This window comes from Dipodomys merriami, unplaced genomic scaffold (genome assembly GCF_024711535.1).
Source record: "Dipodomys merriami isolate MVZ:Mamm:240054 unplaced genomic scaffold, mDipMer1.0.p SCAF_13, whole genome shotgun sequence".
NCBI lineage: Eukaryota > Metazoa > Chordata > Mammalia > Rodentia > Heteromyidae > Dipodomys > Dipodomys merriami.
The window spans coordinates 13559080-13573583 of NW_027202604.1; the positions used below are offsets into that span (position 1 = coordinate 13559080).

Here is a 14504-nt window from a genome sequence, read left to right on the forward strand (position 1 = left end):
GATCGAGATGGTAAGATTATAGCAGTGAACAATGTATCATTGAGGAACTTGCAGTGTAGTGAGGAAAGCCAGGCAATACATACATTCACTGAAGCGTTTCAGTTTGGTAAGCCTGAAGGTGACCTGAGTAAAGAGCTGGGTTAAGGTCAAGTCCTCTGAGAAATGTGTGGGTTTTGACTGGAAGAATAAAGGGGAAGCCTTCCATAGAGCTGCAGGAGAAACATGTAAAGCAGAGGGGAAAGAAACGAGTGCAAAGTCTCAAGGCCAGGAAGGACAGAACTGGAAAATGCCAACAATGGCATGAGATTGAGGTGGGAGCTCATCAAATTGGATGGGGAGATAAATTTAATCTAAATGCAGAAGGGGTCCACAAAAGCGCTGAAAATGAGAGAGATGTGGGGAGATTCATTACTGTGTGGGAAGGGCTGTGGCAAAGAAAGAATCTGGGGGGAAAAAAAACGAGAGAAAACTATAAGGTGATTTCAGTGCTTTTGGACGTTGTGCTGCTTTGCTCAGCTGAAGTGGGCTGGACTATGGAGTTGGAAGTTCAGATGGACAGAAATGGAAGACAATGTTTTGCAGAGGGTGGGCGAAGATGAGCTGGATGTGGATCAAGGAATCCAGAGTGGCTTCTCTGGCCAGTGGGGGTGGAAGAGGACCATGTAAGGCAACGGGCTTTCTCCTTTAATGGTTTTCTCAGCCTTGTTCTAGAGCAGTAGGAAATGCTGCCAGACGGCTTTGGATCAAGTGACTGGCTCAGTGCCAAGGGTTTCTTGGCTTGACCTGGGAGTTCTCTGGCACAGGCAGAGTGGGCTTGTTCAGTGGGTGTCTTCTTGAATTTGGGCAGGGGGCCCAGACAAATGGGGATTCCAAGTCCTGGTCCTTGAGACATGATTCTGGATGCCTACTTTTCCTGAGATCTGAAGGTGGTCATGGTAGGGATTGATGTGCGAGGCACTATTGGATCCTTTCTTTTACTCTGATACCATTTGATAAGTGCCCAAGACAACTGAGCCTTAGACAGGTGACATAACTTGCTCGTGGGCACACAATTAAAAAGCAATTGCTGAACCAGGCTGTCTGGTTCCAATGTCTATCCTCTGATCTAGTCTCCCCTGCATTCTCTGAAGTCATAACTTGATTGCACAGACCACATGTGGCCAAATCACTCATCATCCTGATCCTCCCTTCAATGTATGTCTCTCTTATGGGAAGAAGAGAATCAGGCAGTGATTTCTTTCTTGGGTAGGACATGCACCCAAAGCCATGGCACCTTTGCATATGCACTGAGAGAATAGTAGTGTCCACAGATGGTAAGACTAGTAGTGTTCACAGACAAGATTGTGGCTGATGCTTTGCTGCTCCTGGGGGGCACAGGGGCAAGTTCCCCTTCCCCCAGATGAGCAGGATGGCTTTTCCTTGTTTGGCGTCAGAGCTACTTACTTCCTTCTTAGCCTACTTCTTTTCTTCATCACTGTTTACCTATACAAATTGTTGATAAAACTGGGCATTTCTGCCATCTCAAGTCCAGAGATTGGAGTAGAACACTAGAATTTGGCATGATTTAAAGGTTTGGGGGAATAATTTCTATAGCATGGCTTTAGACTTATGAGGAAACTCCACGTGGGCTTTTGCAAAAGTTCCTCATTTTTCGCTAAAGTATCATTTTCCCAAAGATATATGTGAAACTGAGGTTAAACCACCCATCTTTCTCTGATTTGAATCTTGGTTTAGGAGAAAAATGACGGAGTAGCTTCTTTTGGGAAGAGGCTACTTACCCATTGATGTGTACTCCTAGCTTTTACGATAGCATATACTTTTTATTCTTGTGTGACAGGTTATTATATTATTAATGTAATAGCTTTTTCAAAAAAAGGTTTTCAAGAATAAGATAGAACATCACCTAAAAATGAAGGAAGTAAGTGCAGCGGCCTCTTCTGCCCAAAGTTACCTTCTGGCCTGCAGACACCATTGAGCGAAGCCATCTCTAGGTAAGGATTCTGAATTTCCTCAGAGGAATAACTCCCCAAAAGAGCACAATTTTCATTTTGGGCCTGAATATACAATCAGAGTCACTCCTCTGCACATAGTACCTGTAAATATGCAAACTAGCCAGAGCTTAAATGTGCTATCTCTAAGGATGGGCTTGTGAGACTGTAGGTTCAGTTTCTAAGTATTTAGTGAGTCTGTTCTGGTTATCTATTGCAATATAACTATGCCAAAGCCTAATGACTACAATTTTAGAAAGCGATCTCCCAGAGTTCTACGGATTTATGATGCTGCTGGAGTGGGGCTCTTCCTGGCATTTCCCAGACAGCTGCCATCAGATGGCAGCACAGGCTGGTATCACTGAAGGTTTTGCTGATGTCTGAGTTGGTTGGGAATCTCTCCTTCTGCATGTTCTGCCTCGGTTTCCTCTGGGTGGGCTCTGAGCACTTGGAGGGAGGGGAAGTCAAATAAGATTCCAAGAGACCCATGTGGGCACAGCAAAGCTTAAACTCGAGTCTGATGCCACTCAGGCATCTTTCTGGCCCAAATGGATTGTTTAAAGGAATCAGACTTGCCCAGATTCAAGGAGAAAGAGTGACAGGAATTCTCTATGGGAGAGAATGTGATAGTAGCCGCCTCTGAAGTGACCCACAAGGCAGGGCTGGCCCTGAGGGAATGTGGTCTCTCTGAAGGAGATACAGGATGTAGGCTGAAATGGTGACTGGCTGCTGGAAAGCAAACACATTGTGGAGACAGATGGGACAGTGGAGTTTGGTTCTGCCCTCATGCCTCTAAGACTGGAGACTGTTAAGCAGTTATATTTGGATCAAGAGGGACAATTTCATGTCAGTTCCATGGGTGGAAAGAGAGGGACAGGTACAAAAGTTGCTCAGCTTCCTGAAGAAAATTCTTGTCATGGCTCTGACACAGAGCAGTGCAAATTGCTCTGTGATCTACCTTGTTTCTTTAGGTATTGGACCAGTGCCAAAGGCCTTTAAAAGTGTAGACCTTGAGGTTGGTGCTCATTACTTGACGTTGTGCTGTCTCTGCTGAGACCTGGAGGCATGGAGAAATTTGTGTTCCATTTTTTAAAAATGAATTTGGATTCTCAGCTTCCCTATATATCGCTCAGATGTCAGCTCAGATATCCTTTTTTTCTCTCTAGACAATTTGATTATTGGAAGGGAATCTCTATTTTCAGTTCACAAACACTATTGCCTTACTTACCTGCATTTATCTCGTTTAACCCTAATTGTCTGTCTCCTGCCACTGGAATGTGGCTGATTTACTTCCTGGCACCTGGGAGCTCCTTAGTAAATGTTTCACTCTGGAAAGAAGCACCTTTTAGTAACTACCCAAACTAGTTTTGGACTGTTAATGTATCCATCCTGTCTCTGTGAGTAAAGAAAATAGCTATAAAATTCCCTAGGAGAAGTCTGGGGCATGCCCTGACCTTTCTCCTACAAGCAACTCAGCTGGGATTCCACTGCCAGGTTATCCCGTGAAACCTGAAGGTAACAACAGACTGGAAATGATTTTTTTTCCTGGTGCAATGGATTTAGGTTGGAGGGTTACAGGGCTTGGTCTTGCTTGCTAAGTCCTAAATATGTTGGGTTAGTATGAGTCTATTGGTCCAGAATGAATGTTTTTGAATTTTCTGGCAGGGATGCAAGGTAAAGGCATTACGAGGTCATCTTGGTGTCTTTCGGCAACCACTGAGGCTTGGGTAGGTGGTGAGGCTGCTTAGAGAAGTGAGCAGAGCCCAGACTGAAGGTGGCTGTACTCTCCACACAGCAGGTGTGAAAATCCTGCGGTTATGGGGAGATATTGCTGTATTTGTCATAGGGTTGATGGGGGGGCTTAACGTGTGGACAGCACTTCGACGTGCTAGGCTAAGGGTTTACTGTGAGTGAAGGCCATTAGCAGAGGGTTAGCATTGTCTTTTCAATACCACAAAAATGAAGGTAGTTGTCATAGGGCAGGTGAATTATGGTGTAAGCTTTTTTTTTCTCTCCCCAATCTTCCTTTCAAGTAGTTGTTCTATTGTTTTTAGCTTATCACCCTACCTCCTTAAGATGGGGAGGAACTCTGACATGTCCTAGAGGGAATCAGACCACTGGAGCAGGGCTTGGTGAGGTCCCGTTCACTGGCTCACAAAGGGTTTCGCATCCCCCATGTAGGAGGATCCGTCTCTGCCCTATCTGGTCCAGATAATGAGACAGAGAGAGCCTGTACTCAGAAGAACTGACTTGGCTTCTGGGCCAGACACTTGCCATACCTTGGGCTGGGCTTGCATGGCTCTGGCATCTGGACTTCACAGTGCTTTAAAGGAATGCGAAGGGCTTCCCTAGTTTCACAGCACTATATAAAGCATCAGTGTTCCACAGCTGTGGAAAGGTCTGTTTTCTCCACTGGCTCCCTTCCCTACCCTCATGCCTATTGTCTTCCTGGACTCATAGTCATTCTTCCAAGCTGAAGACATAAAATATACCTGAGGTCTGGGGCCTGTATCATAGAGGTGGTCCTGAAGGGACAGGCCATCATGGAGAAGCACAGAAGGTAAGTCATTGTACAGTCACAGGAGGGAGGAAATGAGTGTCAAAGGGAAAGCTGGCAGGTAATGAATTCTGCTAAGTAGTTGGTTTTGAAGACCTTCGCTACAGCAGTAGTAAGCTAATGTAACCTGGTCTTGGAAACTACTTTGAAAGTCCACGAATCATAGTGCAAATAGGAGTGGCTATTCTGTCTCTCACAGACCTGTTTCCAATCACAGCGCTGCAAGATTTTTTTTTACCCTTCTTTCTCCTTTCTGCCCTCCCCTCTCCTTCCCATCTTTTCCTTTTCCACCTTCTCCCCATTCCCTCCCCTCTGTCTGTCTTCTTCCCCCTCTCTCTGATCTAGTTTATCCATGGCTCAAATGGATCAGAGAGAACAGCAGCCCAGGGTTAGGAGGCCAATCTGAGTTGAGTGGGAACTGCTCGACTGAGCATAGAGCCAACACAGAGCTCTGCAGGGAAGTCTTACCAGAAATTTCCGTTTCTGCTTCCAGTGGCTGCCCTGGGCATTGGTGGCCACATGTGCTTCAGTCACGGTCTTGATGAGCTCCCACTCCTCATCTGTGGGCTCTGGCTTGTGCCCTATGGATTTCTGCAACTCCTCCCGCCGCCTCTTCTCCCGGTTCTCCTCTATCAGCTTCCTCTTGGCCAGCCTCTTGCTGTCATCCAGCACCACTGGAGAAAGGAGAGGTGAGATGCACACACGGAAGCTTTCAAGACACCTGGCGGATCACACATGCCACAGCCTGGCTGGCACTAAGGCATGGGAGTTCAGTCACTTTCCCCCCCTCTGACTATTCCCTGTCCAATGGGAGCCTAGTTCCCAAAGCCCAGCCAGCTTCTAAGAGAAAAGCTCCGAGAGAACTTGAATACCGGGTGCCTCAACTCCACCGAAGGCGGCCACAAACAACAGTAAAGCAGAGAGAGGTAGAATTAAGTCTGTACCATTCACAGTATCACAGGTTGACATGTCTACTCATCATCTGAATTCACTCTCAAGAGTTGTTCTTCCCTCTTCCCTTAGAATGGCTCTCAGGGAGGAAATTTCACCTTTTTATGGCTCCCTCTAGCTTACTGTGATGTGGCTGAGCCTCTCAGGTACCATCTTTGTATTAGACTTGGGATTGAATCCTGGCCCTCTGTGAAATGAGAGCGATACTACCCCCTGCACATGGCATGCAATGTGATAACACACTCTAAGTGCTCAGTAAGTGTAGCCACAACTTTTATCATTTGTACAAAAGGGAACGAAGGAGAGCAGGTAACAAGAAACCTATATTTCTAGGGCTAATTTCCCAAACAAAACCATTCCAGCCAGACTTGTGACTACAATGGAAATGGTTTTATGTGACACAGTCATCACATTTTAGAGTCAAAAGGGAGCTTAGGCATTACAGTTCATCTCTTTCCTCTCACATGGGCCGACCTTGATCCAGAGAGGTCAGAAGTTGCCTGAAGTTACACAGCAAGGCCCAGGACTCCAGTTCCTCCCTGTCATTATCGTATGGCCATTCTACTGATGACTAGCTCTCCTCAGCTGTCCTGCAAATAGAATATTAGACCCCAGAGAAGCTAGTCTGAGTTGGATGGTGAGAACTATGTAAGCATTTACAAATGTGGGAAGTACAAGTGAACACTGTTCCACCTGGGCTGTCTTACAGAAGGATAATTGTAGCTGCAGCCTCATTTCCCCAGATACTTCCATTGTACCCGAGGGTGTTGCACTTGCACTTGATATGTTATCCAGTTTAGTCTTGGACACAACCACCTATGGCTTCTTTCTAGAGGTCACACAAGTAGTAAGCGTGAGACTCAGAAGTTTTTCTGATTATAAACTCTGAGCTCTTAACCTCACAAACAAGGACACCCACACTCTTTGTACACAGTAGACTAACCTCATAAACACTTATATCTTAACCTTCTTGGTGAAAGGGATGTCCAATAATAATGGCTCATTATTAGTGACATATCTAAGCATTTGGTTCTGAGCTGTACAATCGCATATCCTTATCAGGAACACTGTTGGCAAAAGCCACAGTCTCTAAAGATAACGAGCACACTCAGCCAGGGGTAGGCTAAGATTTCCAGCCTAACATCCTAATAATAACACAAGTCTCTTCCAAGACTCTCCATTCTATTTTCCTATTTGGGCAAAGGAGGACATTCCATGGATGTTTTTGTTCTCTCCAAGAAACTCCTATTTATCACACAATTGCCAGTCATGAGTATTTCCTCTTCTATCAGGGGGGAAAAATGCTTTAACTCCTTACAAAAATTTTAACTCCTAGTTGGAAGCCCTCATTTCTGTGCAAAAAATTATGGCAATAAAAATCATTAATATACTGTTGGGCTGGCAAGAGAGGGGCCATACCTTTCTAGTGACATGATTCTTTTTAAGATTAGTTGGAGTGACTGGTGTACATCTCCTGCAGTGTCAGGGAGAAGAGACCCCTCATGGCGAATCTTCCCCAATATGTGGTACTTTGAAAATTGGGTAGAACTGATTCAGCTCCAGTGTTGTCAGCTAAAAATATAACAAGCAGCCAACTGAGGGATGACTCATGTTGTAACATTCAACAGGGAATTCTTCAGATATTGCCAAACACCATGTTTTCTGCCAATGACCCTCTCAAAAAAAAGGTCCATAAAATTAATTCCTGACTATGCTTTTGAGTAAATAGGAAGACTAGCCCATGAGTCTCTCACCAAAGTATAACCTTACATTGCTAACCTTCTGCCCTACCATCAGCCCTTAGAACCTTTGAGGATTAGAAGGTATGGAAGCGCAGGAGGTAAGGGGTGGGGAAAGCCCGTATTCCCCTCACTGTCCTCCAGTTCCTGATTTTTTTTTCCCCTGCCTGGCTGATCTTGAACCAAACTCTTCCCCAATCAACGCTCCTTTAATACGAAGCAAATGAAATCTACTTACAATCCGTTGCCATGCCAACATAGATGCATTTCTTAAAGCGACATTCCTGGCACTGATTTCGAGTGACTTTGTCTATGACACATTTTCCTTCATATTTGCAGGAATAGGATGGATGGAGATTTTTCTGAATGGTTCTTCTAAAGAAACCCTATATGGGGGAAAAAGGCCCAAAACAACAGTTTCATATTTTCTAAAAATAAGTGATTCTGCAGTTTGGTGTCCACATAATTAATATATAATGGTCTTGGACTTCAATGTGTTAGGACCTTAATTTGAATATATCCAGTTATAGCCTCAAACATAGGACAGTAAGCCCAATGTAAACTGAAGGTGTTGTCTCAAGGCTGTAGGGTCAACGTATTTCTGATGTTTGTTCAAGAAAAATGTCAAAGGAAGACTTGAGTGCTTGTATTTCTATATTATATATTGAGTGATAATGTATTATTTGGAGTTTCATAATTATGTTACTAACTAGAGCTGAGGGCACAACTACTTTAATAACTTTACCAGTAGTTAAACATTTAAAAATTATTGCATTTAGATATTTTTTTTTTTGTTTTGACTCTGGACATGGTTGTGACCAGCCACTATTCAAATAAGAGTTTGCAGCGGGTAGGTGTAGGGATAGGGGGTGGGATGCTATATTTTCTAGCCAGAACCTTAGCTTAGTGAATCTGGGATTTTCTTCCAGTATCTATAGACCTACCTTCAAGCTCCATGCTTCTCTTTTTCTTTCTGATGCTATTTGGTCTTAGATCTGAGCCACGGACATTAATATTCTCAAGGATGTTATGCTGGATCTTTCTGGACATGATCACCGGGTCCTAGCAACTGAACTCTGACTTGCAGCAGCAGGAATTGGTAATGACAGCAAGCACTTGTGAGGGGCACAGTACTGCAAAGAGCGCTGCAAAGCCATTCACATCCTTCTATCTTCCAGACGACATTATGAACAAGATACTCAATGACATAATCAACGAAATAAAGGACTAAAATACCAAGCCCAGCCTCAGACTAGAAGGTGGACTGGGATCCTGAGCTTCTTTTGCTCAAGGCTTAATGCTCTACCACTTGAGCCACAGAACCCTTTCCAGCTTTTTCTGTGTACGCAGTATGGAGTAATTGAACCCAGGGCTTCATGCATGCTAGGCAAACACTCTACCACTAAGCCACATTGCTAGTCCAGTCCCTTGATTTTTTTTGTCAGCCATGGGGCTTGAACTCTGGGCCTGGGTGCTGTCTCTCAGCTCTTCAGCTGAAGGCTAGCACTCTACCACTTGAGCCACAGTGCCACTTCTGGTTTTCTGAATAGTTTATTGGAGATAAGAGTCTCACGGACTTACCTGCCCGGGCTAGCTTTGAACCAAGATCCTCAGATCTCAGCCTCCTGAGTAGCTAGGATTACAGGTGTGAACCACAGGTGCCTGGTTCCCTTGATTTTTAACAATGAGGAAAATTAGCTCCTAAGAGTAAATGTCCATCTACTTAAATCCTTTTAGGGGTTGAGAACTTAATGATAGAGCATTTTCTTAGCAAGCATGAAGTTCAGATGTCTTGAATAAATGAGGACTTGTTGATGAGCAGACTGCATTTATACGTCAACATCAGATGGATTTCTGCACATCTGAGGAGAAACTGGGTGTTTCTCAGTGGTTGAGACACAGTACTAACTGGAAGTACAACGAGCTAAGCACTGCCCACCTAGCTCAGTATGTGCACAACTGTTAAGCCTGAGTCTTTCTTAGGAGAGAGTGTATTATGGAGTAATGTAACAAACCTTCCTTTCAAATAAAAAAACCTTTCTTCTTACAAAAAATGCATTAAAAAGCTAGTATGTATCACAACAGAGAAAATATCTCCAAAAGATTTCATTGGGCAAAGATTCTACCCATACATATTGTTTGAAGTAGAATAATTTTTGGGGGGGGGTCAGTTGTGGGCTTGAATCTGTGGGGCTTGGGTGCTGCCCCTGTGCTCTTCAGCTGAAGTCTAGCGCTCTACTGCTTGAGCCACAGCGCCACTTCTGGTTTTCTGAAGATAAGAATCTCACCGACTTTACCTGCCAGGGCTGGCTTTGGACTGCAATCCTCAGATCTCAGCCTCCTAAGTAGCTAGGATTACAGGTGTGAGCCACCAGCACCCGGCAGAAGTAGAAGTTTTAAGTTTCAGGTTTAAATAGACAGAACACGAAGCATAACCTTGTGTGTTTCATTTTATTTTATTTCTAAATTTTATTTGAAAAACCTTTATCTCTTCCAAGGATGCTCTGTTTTTTTTTTTTGTTTTTTTTTTTTTTTTGGTGCTGGTTCTGGGGCTTGAATTCAGGGTCTGCACCCTGCTCAAGGCTAATACTCTATTAAATTGAGCCACAGTTTCACTTCATAGTTAGTTCCACTAATTATTCTGGTTAGTTGGAAATAAGTCTATGGACTCTCCTGCCTGAGCTGGCTTCGAACCAGGATGCTTAGATCTCAGCCTTCTGATTAGCTAGGATTATGGTGTGAGCCACTAGTGTCAGGCCAGAGGTTCTGTTTTTATACTAAGTAAGTATATTCTGTCTCTGGCCAGGCCCTTTCTTGTTTTATGTTGGAGGCAATCTAGAAACAGGATTCTGATTGGCAACAAAGACACAGAGATGGAAAGACCTAATTTTAAAGAAAATCTCAGTTGAGGGACCAAAGATGATGGTATAAGCCGGTAATCCTGGGCATTTGAGAGGTAGAGATAAGATAATCATTTCCCAAGGCTGGCCTGGGCAAAAGTGTGAGACCTTATCTAAAACAAACTAAAGCCAAAAGGGCTGGGATTGTGGCTCAAATGGCCGAACTCCTGCTTATCAAGTATGAGGCTTTGAGTTCAAACCCTCATACCACCAAGGAATAAAAGTGTGGGAGAGAGATAAAGAAAATAAATCTCTCAGCTGAATCAGGTCCCCAGATACTGTTGGTCCTCTCAGAGATGCTTGCTGAGTTCAGTTGAGCATGTTTAAGAGGCTCAGTCCTCCCTTTGTTAAGGGTAATTGCTGGTAGTGCATTCAGTCAGTCTGTAGAGCCACTCTGGAGAGTTAAGTATGAAATAGACTTTTTACTAGATTCTCTCCCAGAACTCATCATTTATCCTAAGAAACTGATTTAAAAGAATTTTAGTGTTGCCCAACCAGGTAAAGACTTATGAACAGGTGTTAACTTAGAAACAAAAAAGAAAAAGAAAAGGCCAGTTTCAATTACTGGGCTTTGGGAATGAGAGAAATATACCTAAAATTACAGAATTTTATTAATTGCACATCAAACCAACAAACTGCGTTTTCAACAGAGAGTCTGCTAGTCTCCTAATGAATAGCCAAGATTTGCTTGTAATCAGCTTGTATAAACCCCTACAGACATTATTTTCAGAGCCATCGCAAGCAACCTTTAGTCTAGTCTTTGTTACAGAACTGCAAATTGCAGATCTAAGGGATCTGGATGAATGGGAAGTTTTCATCATATTGCAGAGAAAAGGCCTTGGAAACCCAGAAATAAGTTCAGTTCTTAGGTGGGCCAGGGAGGAGGGAAAGTGGAGTCATACTAAATTTTAGGGAAATTTTTGCTTTAGGGCTAACATCTCTACATAAAATTATTGGCCTGCCAGGATTAAATGTACATGGTATGAAAGAGCTCCACCATTCATTTATGTCCTCAGCCCTTGTTGTTGTTTTTTGTTTGTTTGTTTGTTTTTGGCCAGTCCTGGGCTTGGGCGCTGTTCTTGAGCCTCTCTGTGCTCAAGGATAGTGCTCTACAACTTGAACCATAGTGCTGTTTCTGGCTTTTTCTGAGCAGTCTATTGGAGATTAAGAGTCTCATGGACTTTCCTGTCCTGGCTGGCTTCCAACTGTAATCCTCAGATTTCAGCCTCATGAGTAGCTAGGATTTATAGGCGTGAGTCACTAGCCCCCAGTTAGCCCTTGTTTTTTTTGAGACTATCTCAACTCTGCAGATCAGACTGTCTCTAAATGCAATATAGTCCAGGCTGGCCTCTAATTTACAATCCTACTGCTCAGCCCTCCAAGTGCTGAGATTATAGCATGGCTCTGATAAGTAAAATTAAAATATAAGAGGCAAATGCAATATCCCACAAGAAAATAATTACCCTGACTTGAAGTACATCTTCATCCTCATCCTCATTCATAAAATACTGCTGGAATACTGAGTAAAGCATGAGATTAAACTTTTTTTTTTAATGCTCATGACAAATTATTTTCTAGTCTAGGTTGAGGGGCAAGAGATATTTTTCATAAAGCTTAACTTTTTCAGTAGGATTTTTTAGCCTCCCTTTGGAAGTGACTGGAATGGTATGTTCTTGTCAAGTTATTTCCACAAGAAAGGTCTGCAGAGAACAGAATTACCTGGTGGATGACTAGGATATATTTAAAGCAGATTGCACAGAAAGCCATTTTGGATAAGTTTCAGAACATAATTGAACCTAAATATCCTCAAAGGGATTTCCTAAGGGAACCCTTAAAGATGGGCCAGTTCATGCAGATTCACAAGGGAAAAGAGCCTGCCAAAGATCAGACCCTGGCTCCTCTATAGACGAAAACAGGAGAAGAAAATATGTATTGTAATGATAAAGACACAGGCTTTTTAAAACCAAAACTCTTACTAATTTCATGTTATTCTCTGTACAAAAGCCACTTAGAAAGGTAAAGAAACCAAACATTACATTCTAGCAACGTTTCATGTCTTTGCTTATGACTTGGGCTAAAGAAAATTTAGATCTTGACCACATCAGGAATGAAGAGTGACACTGACCCCTGGGTGATCTCAGGCTATGACTGCTGACACTTGGTTTCACATCAAGTACTGGTAGAGCCCTGGTAGGGGATCGGGGCTGGGCAGGGATCTGGGGCTGCACACATGGGCACTTACCTTACAGCCTTCACAGGTGATGCAGCGGTAGTGATATCCTGTAGCCTTGTCCCCACACACAACACAAAGCTCGTCTTTGTCTAAGTAGCTGGGGATGTACCCTGTGAGAGAGGTACAGAGAGAATAGTGAAAAAACTCCACCATGGGAAAAGATACACCATACCCCTTCTCATCTCCTGGCCAGGAGCAAGATGGTTTGCTAAGAGGAGGGTGACGATAGAGAAAGACTTAATGAAATCAAACAATTGGCCAGTCCTTGACTTCAGAGTGCTGGAGCCCCTGGTCCAGAATCTGTGCACTGGGCAGGGGGAACAGCCAGGAAGACTCAGGGTCCCATGAAGCAAGTTGATTTGAAACTGCTGCCGTGCCCTGAGTCATGAATGGCACAATCTCATTCATAAGACTATTTTCAGAACTTGTTCTTAAAAGACTATCAATGCTAGAGTCGAGTCACCCCATGCAATGAACTCAGAAACCTTCATAGCTGGAAAGGTCCTAGGAAATCTTTTAAGCATTTCTGAAGTAAAACAACAACAACAAACTGGCCTTGGAAGGGGACAACTGGGGGAAAGTAAGAGAGGGGGTAAATTGTCCCCAAAATAGAAATATACTCATTGCTTAGCTTATGAAATGGTAGCCCCTGGTACAATCACTTAATAAAATTATTTTTAAAATCCTGGCATTGGGTGGGGGTTGGTCTCTATGGTACTACTGAAAACTATCAAACAGATGGAAACCCAGAGTTCTTAATTTCTTGTGTCCAGGGTAAGTGTTGCTGATCTTTTTCTAAAATAAGATGTTTAAAGCAGAATAAACTAGGCCATCTAAAACTTTTGGGCCAACTTGAGATATTATCATATATACTTCAACACCATAGTAGTCCAAAATAATGGAGTCACAAATTCCCTTTGTTAGTTTAAATTCTTGTACCCAGGACACTGACATATAAAAACAAATATGTGAACTGCTCATTTTCCACTGGTCACTGTTTTTTCCTTGCATGCGGAGAGAATATCACACCCCAGAAACATCTTCTAATGGGCCAGTTTGGTTCAAGGAACCAATACTTTACTACAAAGGCAAGTTTTAGATTAAGTCCAAAAAGTCAAAGCAGGACATGATTTCTTGGGATCTGAATGAGGGAAAGGCTGAGCAAAACTTTTTTTTCCCCCATCATGGTGCTTAGGAAGTTATTTACCTCAGTAAACTTTTCCTAGTTTGAACAGATTGGTTAGGTTGAAATGACTGATGACTTACTGTATTCTTTACCATGAATTTTCCTAGAGCTTTTGTTAAACTCAATCACTGAAGGCTCACTTTGCGGGAAACAAAATCCGTAAAGAAAACAGAAGAAAGGCAATTGTTTCCATGATTTGTTAGGAACTACTTTGCTGAAGCTTCCATTTAGAAAAGTGTTACTTCCTGGATGGCAGATAAATGACTTCAGCATGAGAGTCAGTAATGTGCAGGATTATATTTTTAAATATCACAGTTTTTCTTAGTTTACTTTTTGCATCAGGCAAACCATGATTCATCTGTTGAGTTTACTTCAAAGTTTCCAAAACTCCCATCAGACATTTTAAAAACGAGGATTCTGGGAGGAAAAACAAGGAACTGCAATCATTTATGTGTTCAATCACTCACTATTCAAGAAGTCAACAAACATCTATTTAGCATATGTTATGTGCTAAGCACTTTGGAAGACACTTTGGAGAATATAAAAATGAATGAAACATGGTCTTTGAGAAGTGTATAAAGGATCGAGTTCTGTTTCTCTGGCTCCTTCCTGCTTAGAGAGAAATGACTTACACCCTTTTCTCACTTACCTCTGAACCCTAAGTTTGATAGTTCCAAAGTCATTGTGGGAGATGCTGTTCTAGCTCGCGTCTGGGGGTACCTTCACCAGAGTTGGGGCATCATGGGAAATTCACCTGCCCATCCCCATCCTTACCACCCATGATGGCTTTAGCTTTTGGAGTTGGAGGTAGAACAATGAAGTTTTCCTTCTATCTGTGGCTCAATAATTTATTTAGGTGTAGTTCAACACCGAAAGGTTCTTGCGAACCTTGGAACCCAATGCTAACTCAGAATGTGGAATAAGCTCCTTTCATAGTCTGGCAGTTAGGG

At 43.0% G+C, this 14504-nt stretch overlaps 1 protein-coding gene across 11 annotated transcripts in view; it reads right to left on the bottom strand.

Moving 5' to 3' along the window:
• The window catches only part of Thrb (thyroid hormone receptor beta), a 365706-nt gene that overhangs the window by 13797 nt on the left and 337405 nt on the right, over positions 1 to 14504 (bottom strand). For all 11 annotated transcript variants that reach the window (XM_070018705.1, XM_070018706.1, XM_070018701.1 and 8 more), the window contains 3 exons: positions 12378 to 12478; positions 7474 to 7621; positions 5014 to 5219 (listed from right to left, as the gene is read on the bottom strand). In XM_070018705.1, the coding sequence (XP_069874806.1) occupies positions 5014 to 5219; positions 7474 to 7621; positions 12378 to 12478 (455 nt within the window). The remainder of the gene's footprint in view (positions 1 to 5013; positions 5220 to 7473; positions 7622 to 12377; positions 12479 to 14504) is intronic.